Raw genomic sequence first — 12,489 nt, 5'->3', positions numbered from 1 at the left:
TTGATTTGACTAAAGATGAATAAGGCAAGGCAAGGGATGGTCTATCACTATCCTTATTTATTATGTACAAGTTTAGGAAATCAGTTGTTATCTGAATAATTGAAATCTAATATCCTTTAAAGTATATAATATCCTTTCCTCAGTGGTACTTCCACTGTTTGAAATATTTTTCATAACCTGTGTTTGGAATGTTCAATGTTGTTGCATTGTTTGATCTCTGTATCCTGAAATCTTACCACTTTGAGTCTTGAATTTTAGAGAGAGCCAGAAGTCACTTGAGTCATGTATGGTGATTACGGAGACCACTGACCCCGTATAATAGCCTTGAATGTCCAATTTTTGTGAACTTACTTGTAACTTTTTATTTTCTCTTTTCTTTCATCTAAAAAGTAGATTTTAATTTGGGTTTTTTTTTACTTTTTAAAAAGTAATTTTTTATTTGTTTTAAATTAGGATTAACAAGGATTATACACACACTTATATGGCAAGGTATAAAAGAAAACACAAAAGGAGATTTCAAGAAAGAAAATGTTGTTCAGGCAATTGCTGAATTAGTTGTAAGTATTTAAAAATTTATATATTTCTTCTATTAAACTTATGAGTACTATTACTGGAGTTATTTCTTGTGAAATCATATTTTCTGACTTTATGCAGTCAGATACTAGTTTTAAATTCTTATTTAGTGTTAGATATGGCTGTGTTGTCTTTAAGTTTTGTGTGCTGTCTTTTGTTGCATAAGAATCTTTACACCTTCTGTATATTTATGTTTTAGATTTTTTTTCGGTTTAAGAATGTATTTTATCAGGAAGGATGTGCTTCCTTTACACATCATGCATTGATGTTTTTTAGACTAGTTTGTAAGTTTTAAAATATTGTGAAAATAGGATATAAGTACATATGAATGTAGTTTTATGGTGTGTGGGTGTGTTTTTTTAGGAATTTACACCTTCTGCAGTTTGCTTTTTAACCAGCAAGTACTTATTATTTAACATACCACTTTCCTATTTTCACATTCACATTTTAAGAAATCATACAAAGTTTGATATAGATTGGAAAGGGTTAAGGGAAATTAAAAATTTCCCTTTTAATAGAAATAAGGCAGTTTAATTTGTTAACTGTTTCTGTGGGCACATTGGGAGTTGTGTCTGTTTGATTCAAGATATTTGTATTTCTACTGATCCTGTTAGGGGCTAGCAAGTTTGGAACGTTTTAGTTTATTAATCGGAACCAATATTTTTCTCTTTTATTCTGTATAATGCATTTCATTTCTAGGTTTTTTCTTTTTTTTCTGTTAAATGCTAAGTTTATTTAAAATATCATCTTTTTAAGTATAATGTTTGGCTGTTTGTGGATTTATTCTTATTTTTCACATTTTTTTTGTATATGTTTTGTTTTTACTTAATTTAAATATACTTAATTTTAAATAATACTTAATTTTAAAAATGTTGAAATATGTAAAGGTAAACTACTCTGATCTACCCATCAAATTAATTGGCTTTATTTTTAATCGTCATTCTTCCCTGTTATCAGTTCTATGGACGTAGTAGGTCTGTCCCTGCTAGGTTCTCCATGGTAAGGATGCCAAGACCTGAAAGGCCAGTACTTCTTTAGTGCCGGTTGCTATTGGGTGTCTCTTATCTCCTGTTCAGTAGCTGCATCACAAACCTAATGTTTGAAGGGCATATCAGGTAGGGCTGCATTCCTATAATCCCTCCCTCTGAATAACAATTATGTATGTAAATTAAGCATTTCATCTTTGGAGTTTCATGATGTTGAAATATGAGAACTCAGTAGTAAAATTTATATATGTATATGATACTTTGGTTAAATTGTTTTTTCAATTTAATCGACACAGTGGTCAGTAATGTTGATGAATTTTCAGAAATTTTTTACTCTTTAAACTTTTTTACAGCCTACTAAGTAGATTATTGCCTGTCTGTAATAAAAGATTGTAATTTATGCTATTTATACTTAGTGTAAAATAGTACAACAGTTATTTAAAAATGAGTTTTTTTTGTGATAAATAGGAGTGCTTGGGTGTGTATTGTGTTTTCATAACAGTGTGCATCTGCTACATATGTTTATTTTAAAAAGGATGGTTGTTTTCTTTTAGGTATATCCTCTGATTTATATATTAAAGAAATTATTATATTCCTTTCTTTTGAGCAGGCTTGAATCCTAGTCACAGAAGAACTTTAGTTTATTAATTACCTTGCCTTATGCTGTTTTCTAATATTTACAAATATATATATATTACTAAATATGTAAAGAAAAGATTGCTTCTGTGACAAAAAAAAACTTAGCAGATACAGGTACAGTGAAGTTAAGTTGAACATATAATTAATTATATGAATTTTGAATCAAGTTTGTCGGCTCATGTATTATCTCGGTCTTAAGAAATAATTATAGGTTTATTAAAGGTATCTAAATATTAAAATAAAAATTCAGCACAGGGATACAAATTCTTAATAACTTAAATTTCATATATAGCGAGTGTTTACATTTACAATAATAATAAATATATGGAAAGCTGTTGAATTTTTGTGAATCAGTGCTTTGTTAGCTGTAATCTTATATTTAATATTACAAAACGGTTTATAAAATTTATGACAAAAAATACCCCAAAAAAACCAACCTTTACTTTTAATATGTATACTTGTATCAATTATTACTATTAAATTTTTTTGGAGAGTTGTACTATTAACTTTTTTTTTGCAGAATTATCATAGCGATATGCCATCAATAATTTTAGATGTTATGAATGTAATTGATGTTGAAACTTCAGAGATTAAATGTAATTCATTTGATTCTGATACAAAATCAAATTCTTCGACACAACCAAAAAGTATTGAAAGAAATCATTTCAGTTTTATTGTTAAAGAATGTGAAAAAGTAAGTAGGTTTGACTTTTTATTATATTATTATTTAATTTATTTTATTATGATTTAATTAGAGTAAATGAAAATATTATTTGCTATTAGATTTCAGTAAAATTAATTTTCTTTTTTTCCTCCGTATGCACAGTTTACTATTTGCATAGCTTTAACTGGCCGATTCTCCTTCATAAAAATTAGGTAAAAAGTGAATTACAGCTTGAATTAATATTTTCTAAACTATACAGTTTAAATGATTTTATATAGCTAAATCATAGTCTATCGTATTAATTAGTTTTTGCATTTTCATTGTTAAAATGAAGCTAATTAGAGATGGTTATTAAGCATTTAAACATTCTGGTTTCTCCTTTATTTTTCTAGCTATATAAGGTGTCTCATAAAGAAACAGAAAGAATATCAGGACATATTCTATAAGGGAAAATAAGTATAAAAAAATCATTTAAACCTAGTTTCATAAATGCTTTGTTTTTTAATCATAGCTTGTGAAAAAGTTTGCTTTGATTTTTGTTGCATGCATAAAATGAAGTTATACTAAAATTCTTGAAACTGATGTAAATTTGAAGTAACTTGAAGGGTAAATTTGATGTTTTATTACTGAAAAATTGAATGAAATAATGTTAAATAATTTTTTTAGAAAACTATTGTGAAACGCATAAAAGTGTCTCAAAATACAATTTTTTTAGGTTTGACAAATAATAACTTTGTTAAACTCTCATAAATAAATAAAATTTTGCTACAAAATTTATAGAGAAATTAATTGTGTGACAAAATCTGTAACTATGTCAATGTAACAAGAAAAATGGTTTAAGAAATTTTACTTTTATTAGAAACAAAACAGACCAAAACATAGCAAAAAAGTACTGTTACTATAATTTTAAACCGATCAAGAATCATTTCATTATTGAAAAGTATTCAGAAATAAAATCAATTATTAAAATAAAATCGTATTACAAACCTATTACAATAATTGTTTACTGTCTACACTGTTTTTGGCTTGATTTAAAATTACTTGGGTGGATGTCTTAACGTATGTCAGGATTGTTTGATATAATTTCAGCGGTGTTTTCTAGTTACTTTTTGTTCGTATATTGTCAATTTCATATGACTACCAAAGATGATGGACATTAGTTCAGGTGGCCAAGGAAACTACTTAATTGGTGCACGTTTGCATGTTGCCTGACCCAGTTGTTGATAAGTCCTTGTATTCTAATAATTCCTAATTTCTACAAAATTGAGGAGCCTGTCATATTAAAAGATTATTTCTCATTAGTCTCTCATCAAAATTTAGACATAAAATGTCTTCTAAAAGAGGTAAAAATTTTTTTAAAGAAATTTAAGTACACATTTTCCATTAGGTGAGTAGTACATGGTCTGTACGCCATGTCTCAAAATGGTGCAACAGATATAAATATGAATTTAGCATGTATGAGTTATATCTTAGTAGTTTAGGCTGAATCATTCTGTCACTCCCACGTGCAAATACAATTATTGTTTTATGCATACAGTAATGTAATCACTTGTCTGGTGCTGTGGCATGATGGATAAACTATTAAAAATTTTGTTAAGCCTTTATTATTGATGTTTAACAATGATAACATCATTTGTAATTCTACATACCATTATTCAGTTCAGTGAAAAAACTATTTCAGTCTGTGTTATTGTGTTACTCCACATAGTATAACTCTCAACTTTTCAACCGTTTTCATACTTGTTCAAGTCTTTTTAGGGTTAACATGTTTACCATCAATTTTGTTTCTTTATTGTATTAAAAATTGTTCTTTGTTAACACCTGTTGCACTAATTGCTTTTTGAGCAATATCTCTGTGGTTTCACGGTTATCTTGTTTTAAGGTTATTTAGAATTATCACAAATTTCTCCTGGGATCTTCATAACTTGCTTATAAAAATAATGGAAAAAGTTCATACAAACATATGTCCTTAAAATGCTTTGTTTGTGAGTTATAGCTAGGGAAAGATTTCAGTCAGATTTCAGCTATTCTGGTGAAATAAGGTCATACTGAAATGTTTAGAACAGGAGTAGAATTAGTGATTTCTTATTCTTTGTGACAAAATTAGTAATATCTTATTCTTTGCGATAAATTTATTCTTTTCAGTAAAATAGGTCCCAGAACCATATGTGCATTAATTTTTTTTTAGAAATATGCAGTGAAAACCAATAAATTGGGTAAAAATCTTTTTTTATGTGTGACATTCTATAACTTTCTTAAATGGGTAATAAACACATAAAACCTATGAACAAAACTAGAAAATTTAATTCTGAACAAAATGGTGTAAATAAGTTAAATAAAACAAAGAAAAGGTAAAAAAATTTTAATTTTGTTTAGAAACAGTATACTAAACCAAAGTGCACATTATACATACCAGTTTATAATAAATGTTCAAAAATGAGTGCGTGCCATTTTCAACACACATTGGCACGCTTCTGTACTACCTTTGTTGCTCATTCCAGTTCCTTAAGTTGTAATAAAGTAGAATAGATGCAAAAAAAATTCAACAAAAAATATTCAATATGTAATTAAAGAAGAAAAAAGCAAGGGAAGCGGACAGTTTGTATGAAAATATTATTGAAGATATTATGATAAATTTAGGAAATGATAATACTTCAACAGACAGCAGCTTATTGGCTATTGAAGAAATACATTGAGTTACAGATATGTTTTCTCTGTTTTATTTGATGAAATTTTAACATAGCAGTAATGTACTTTCTAAAAATGTGTATTTTTAAAATAAATATACCATTTTATTACAATTTTTCTAATTTCTGTTTTACAATTATTTTTACTTCAGTTTTATGTTAAAAGTAAAGAGAACTGTTTTTTGTCAAATGGATTATATTAAATTTATTAGAATAATCATACTGTTCTGTTTTGGTTTGCTGCACGCTTTTCTGAAGCAAATTATAGTCATTTTACCATAACTCGGTCATTAACATAAAATCTTTCGTGTAAATTTTTGAAACTTAGCTGATTTTTGAAACTTTATTTGATAGTAATTATTTACTATTTGAAATAATTTTAAAATTATTTATCCCATCTCTGAAAAAACTGCTTCCCTTGATGCAGTTACATTCTTAAAATAATCTTCTAACTTTCCTGGAATTTTTTTATTTATTTATGTTTTTAAAATATGCTTTAGCTTCATTCTATCTGTTCCTGTTTTTCTTTTGGCTGTAAAACACTTGACAAGAGCTACTGATCAGTAATCTTCTCTGATAGTAGATATTTATTTTATAGGAAGTCCCTATGGTGAACAGAGTGAACAATGTTCACCAGTTACTCAGTTTCGTGGCTAAACATAGGTACAATAGTATGTTTGATGAACACGTGGGGTAAGCTTGAATAAACCCAAATGTAAAGGATTAATATTTTAGAATTCACCATGTTGGTAAGATACTTAATAAATTAAAAATAATAATGACTTCAAGCTATATCTTGTGGTAAGCCTGAAACATTCATGTAAGAATAAATATATTATTTCTCAAAACATATCATTTGTTTCCTATCAGCAATAATGATAGGACTAGCACATAGTAATCTCCAAATGAGTTGCTTCATCATCAGTCTTTTTGTTTTTCCATAAAACACTTAAACTAATCCATCACTAAAACAAAATTTGTTTACTTGTCCATTAATTTCAAAATTCTGAGTTTATTGCAGCAGTTTGATTGAGATCATATGTGATATATGCTGCATATGACATCAACACACCCAAGAAACTGTGTTGGTAAGTCTTAACGAATTATCAACAATATCTTTGTAAAAAGATCCTTTTATTATTTTGGAGCTAGACTTTTGTTATTTCTGCCGTACTATATTAGTATTAAACAGACCCCCCCTAGTTTTGCCTCTACTGCACTAATAATTGCCTCTAAAATTGTTTAATTAAAAGTTATAACATTTTATTAAAATATTTTTACTATAAGTTTTTTTACATTTGTCATGTATATTGTTTATTTCAGATATTGACGCAGAAATTGTTAAAGGAAAGATTAGAGATTGACTCATTACAAGAAATAGAAATATTGACAAATAAGAATTTTTATCAAAAATTTATTAAAGTTAAAACTAAGTTATAGTAAGTATATGTGTTATTATTTTTCTAAATGAATTAGATTTTTTTTTGCGCTTTGTTAAATAATTGCAGGCAAACATATATCACCTACATTTTTCTAATTTTATAATATCTTTTTTCTTTTTTTTTACATATAAATCAGAACAGAATGCCTTGTGTATGTTAACTACTGGACCAATTTGAATGATTTATTTTATACTAATGTTTTTTTGTACTTAAGAGGTTTAGTCATCATAAATTTATGAAATCACATTAATTGCCAAGAAGTAAAATTTAAACAATGTATGTACGTGTGTGTCATATATTACAACAATTTTTTGTGTATTAATATCTTGTTTCGCTGAGTAAAATCACATGATGTTAAATTTTGTAACAACAGTTTCAGACTGAAATAGGTTCACATAATTCCTACAAGTAGAATTTATAAAATATACCGAATTTTATTTTTTTTAAATTTGGTGACATTCTGAATTTAGATAAAATATTTTCTTGTTGCTTATTTGTTTACATAAAACTAAAGCAAAAGGGCTTATAATTTAACAATAATTCGTACTTCAATTTTATTGAAAGGTATACATACAGATTAGAAACGTGTTTTAGCGATATTTGAGGAATCAACTGAGGTACATAAATCAGTTTACATAATTGAGATTTAGCGCTATACCTGTTATTTCTTCATTTGAAATGTGTATCTATGGGATGCCTAACCAGAAGAGTTGCATAACTTTCCTGAGCTCATTGGAGATTGTCCCTCAACTCCTCAAAAAATTATTTTTAAATTAAACATTTATTGGCATCAGTGTTTTCATTTAGTCATGTTTAAAAATTTCAAGTTTCTATATTGAAGAATATGTAATTGAAATTCTTTACTCTCTCTGCTTCTTTTGAAATATTCTCCAAATTAAGACTTCTCCATTAATCATATTTTATATCAATAAGTAACTATTAAATTATAGTAGAATATTGAAAATCTGTTCTGATTTGAAATTAACATGTTTGAAGTATTTAATTGAAGGAGGACTAGCTTTTAAAAAAAAGAGCTTTTGAAAAAGAGAAAAAGAATTTTTAAATATTGCTAATATTAAAAAGGCAATACAAAAAATGACATTTTTATTTACCTTAATTTCATATCTCCCTATCCCTTCATGAATTATTTTTTATTTTAATAGAATCAATGTCCTCATGTAGAATCGCCTATCAAATTTCCTGTCATGTTGTTCTGAGGTATTAAGTAAAATACAGACGCCACTTTTTGTAATGGTTTTTTTTTTGCTAAATTTTGTTGTTTCATCTCTCCTAAATCAGAAAAAAATTATTGGGAGGTCATGTTTGACATTATGGCTATAACTGTCCCCGTACAATTAAGTAAAAAAAGAGAAAGAGAGAAGGCTAAAAAATATTTGGAACTTTTAATTCAAACTATGGCAGTTAAAGAAAATACAACAGAATATAACTTTTGTAGAAACGTATTTGAAATTTCATCCAGGGTTTCTTTCACCTCCTTGAGGGGGTCAGTTTTTTTTTGTTTGTATGCTAAAGTTCGATTTTAATAAAAGTGTTGCAGGGGACAAACATTTAAACAGATTAAATCTGGAATAATTTTTGTATGAAATATATTTTAAAATGTTATTGAGGATTCTACATGTGGTTTATAAATAAGATCTGGAACTTGAAAATCCTGAGATGTTTCAGTTTTTTATTATATATTTTGATTTGTTAATTTTAATTTTGTGTAATATTTTTTCCTTTTTTTACAGTTATAAGCAGCGTAAATTTAATCTTTTCCGTGAAGAAAGTGAAGGTTATGCTAAACTGATAGCTGAATTAAATCAAGAAATAACTGAAAATATTACTCCTGCCAATACATTAGAAGCTATAAAATCTTTGATAGGTGAATCAGTTAGTTTTTTATGTCTTTGCATACAGTTGCAGTGATCTGATTGTTTTGGATTATGTTGGTGGCATTAGTATACCGCACACCTATATTCAGATTACATTTGCAATGGTTTCAATTTTGTATGTATTTTGTTATAAAAGAGTGTATTCATGCATTATCACATACATTATGTTGTGGAATTAAGCTATTATTCAATTATTAGTTAACTGAATCTTTTTGTAGTTAATGTTATCTGTTTTGTTTGTTGTTTAACAACACCATTGAAAATGTTATTAATGAAGCTAGGTAAGAGGCAAACTGTAACCTGCAATTTTCTATGTGGTCAGTTTATTAACTTTCTTTTTTGTTGAATAGATATTTTCTGTATCACATCATGTGATGTAATTTTTTTATATTTTCATTAACATCATTATACATACAAGAATAAGTCAATTATTATTTGATGTAGTTATAAATTTTATTGCAATACAAATAGAAAACTTACATATACATAATTTTTCAACATAGTCCCCTTGCATTTCAATGCACTTGGTCCATCGTTGCACAAGCTTCCTGATGCCTTCATAAAAGAAGGTTTTCAGTTGAGCCAGGAATGCATTGCTTCTTTCACTGCTTCGTCTGAAGTAAATCGATGGCCTCTTAATGCCTCTTTGAGTAGACCAAACAAGTGGTAGTCAGAAGGGGCAGGATCAGGACTGTACGGAGGATGAGCCAATACTTCAAAGTTGAGTTTCTGGAGCATTTCAGCAGTGTGGGTAGCAGTATGTGGTCGAGCATTGTCATGCAACAACACAACACCTTTCGACAGCTGTCCTCAGCGTTTGCTTCGAATTGCAGGCTTCAGCTTGGCAGTAAGCATCACACTGTAACGCGCACTGTTTATTGTCCTGCCCCTTTCCTCATAATGTTCCAGTACTGGGCCTTGTTAGTCCCAAAAAACCGTAAGCATCAGTTTTCCTGCGGATAGTTGGGTCTTGAACTTTTTTTGCAGGGCGAATTTGGATGTTTCTATTCCATACTCTGCCGCTTACTCTCCGGCTCGTAATGATGGATCAATGTTTCGTCACCAGTGATGATTCTGTCTAAGATGTCTCATTCTTTACCATAGCGATCCAAATGTTTTTGGCAGATGTCCAAGCAGTTGTTTATGCAACTGTGCGAGTTGTTTTGGGACCCATCTTGCACAGACTATATGAAACCCATGTCTGTTGTGGATGATTTTGTAGGCAGAATTGTGACTAATTTGCAGACGATGTGCTACTTCATCAATAGCTCGTCTGTTTATGAAAACCATGTCACATGCACGCTCAAAGTTTTCCTCATTTGTAGCGGTAAACTGTTGTCTAACACTTGTGCAACCATTTTTGAATTTTTCAATCCATTCGCAGACACTTGTTGCAGCAACACACTGTTCCCGACTGTACCAAAAGTCTTGATCGATGAATTTCAGCTCCTGATACACCTTCCGACCACAAAAAACGGATCACTGAACATTGCTCTTCTTTGGTGCAAACAGAAAGCGGAGCAGCCATGGTTAACGGCAGGGCAGCGATAATGGATGTAACCTAGCAGCATCAAACATGCACAGACATAAAAACAATTAAACCACGCATGGGTCATCTGTGCAACAGTATGCGACAGTACTAACAACATAAAAAAAAAATATAACTAAATTGTGGATAATAATTGACTTACCTTTGTAGATATCTTGTTAGTTTCACCTGTAGACATGTAAAATTAAGAACAATATATCTAGCACATTTATGATTTTTTTTCATAAATTCTGTATTCTATGAAAATCCATATCATTGCAAAAAACTTTATGTAAGTTGCTTTGAGGTTACCTTATCTATATATTATTGTAATTATTAAGAAAGTCATTTAAATATAGTCTAAGCAGCAATTGCAAATTTACTTAATCAATATATGTCATACTAATGGCATATATTTTTAGAATCTATGGTAAAAGTTATTTAAATTGTTGGTTGCCTAATGGGAGTGGTGGTGGCGAAGTGTAAAAATGATATCACTTCCGGTCCATTTTTTAGTGTGTTAGTTAAGCTATATATGTTGGATTTTAATTTAATATCCTTAAATAAGAGTTTAATTATAACTAAGGATATTGCCCTGTACCTGACCTTACTGTGGCTTAACGCTATTCAGATATTTTTCAAGGGATTTTTTTCTATAATCTACTTAACCAACCTAAATCGTACTCCATCTTGAGTTCAAACTGAAGCTTCAACCTTCAATTTTACAAAAAAGATTGGTTGCTTATCAAATTGGTGGGTAACTATTATTCTGACCAAGATAAAGTTTATCACTTATGCATGAAATGTCAAGATTTTATATATGTATATATATATATATATATATATAAGACAATGTTTGTATATGTGTCTGCTGTAGACTAAAAAACTACTGAACCGATTTATGCGTGGTTAAAAGGAAATAGGGAGAAAGGTAAAAAAGAAAAGGGGAAATAGGGATAAGGGAAGAAGGGGAAAATGGTAAAGAGGAAGAGGTAAAGTGAAAAGTTAAATTTTATGATGTTCTGTAATGTTCATTGTTTTTAATATTTTATCAAACTTTCAATTGTGTTCATTTTTCTATATATATATATACACTCAAATCTAGCAATAGCGAAGCATTGCCGGGGTCTGCTAGTAGATAAATAATTTTTTCATTTAACACTAATATGAAAAAATCTTTCTGAAAAAGAATAAAGAATAAGAATAAGAATAGAAGAAAAAGAATATTTCTGTTTGTATTTATAAATTAAAGAGGAGAATTCAAACACCGACTAAGAAATTATATATTAGCAGTTCAAATCAAAGAAAGAGATTCTTAAAAACTAATCTAAACCACTAAATTTCCCTAACTGTTATGTCCTATATCAACCTGTGTTATGTAAGGTTGATTAAGACAGGAAATTATCTCAAAAAAGAGATACAGAGCAGAGTATCTTGTATTCAAAATGCTGTCACCAAAAATTTCCTGTTTTTGAGTTTGACTCTTACAGGCACTAAAACTTTTATCAGCCAATGGTTGGTTTAATTTTTACAAATACAATTAGAAATACTCTTTTAGCAATTTGTATTAATTAATTTTTTTGTTTATTAGCTTTGCTAATTCTTTTAAAAACTACTGACGATGACTGCATTTAGTTTTATATTTTTGTTTGTAATTTATTTTTGAGCATTTTATTTTGAACTATTGTAAAATGAAAATAGAATGAAAAATATAATATATTTTTTATTTACAGGTTGTTTTAATTTGGACCCGAATAGAGTTTTAGATGTTTTATTAGATTCATTTGAGAACCGTCCTGAATTAGCTGACTTCTTTGTACCTTTAATTAGATCTTATATGTCTGATCCAAAAATTTTATCAGAAGTATTGGGTTTTAAGTATTCTTTTTATCAGAATGGCCCTGATCGTACGCCAAAATCATTGTATGTTGTTACAGCTTTAATGTTACAGCATGGTGTTATATCTCTTGATGATATATATTGTTGGGTAAGTTTGTTTAGTTAGTTTTTTCTTATTAATTTTTACTTCCTTGTATGAAGTAAAGGAAGTATTGTAATCACAAAATATTTCAATT

At 28.6% G+C, this 12,489-nt stretch overlaps 1 protein-coding gene across 1 annotated transcript in view; it reads left to right on the top strand.

The window, feature by feature from the left end:
- tho2 (THO complex subunit 2-like protein) overlaps positions 1–12,489 on the top strand; it is a 134,716-nt gene that overhangs the window by 7,929 nt on the left and 114,298 nt on the right. The window contains exons 3-7 of the mRNA XM_075378427.1: positions 454–557; positions 2,719–2,892; positions 6,873–6,988; positions 8,743–8,876; positions 12,148–12,401. Of these exons, the coding sequence (XP_075234542.1) occupies positions 454–557; positions 2,719–2,892; positions 6,873–6,988; positions 8,743–8,876; positions 12,148–12,401 (782 nt within the window). The remainder of the gene's footprint in view (positions 1–453; positions 558–2,718; positions 2,893–6,872; positions 6,989–8,742; positions 8,877–12,147; positions 12,402–12,489) is intronic.

Source organism: Lycorma delicatula, chromosome 11 (genome assembly GCF_047948215.1).
Source record: "Lycorma delicatula isolate Av1 chromosome 11, ASM4794821v1, whole genome shotgun sequence".
Lineage (NCBI taxonomy): Eukaryota > Metazoa > Arthropoda > Insecta > Hemiptera > Fulgoridae > Lycorma > Lycorma delicatula.
This window is presented reverse-complemented; position numbering and strand designations above follow the sequence as displayed.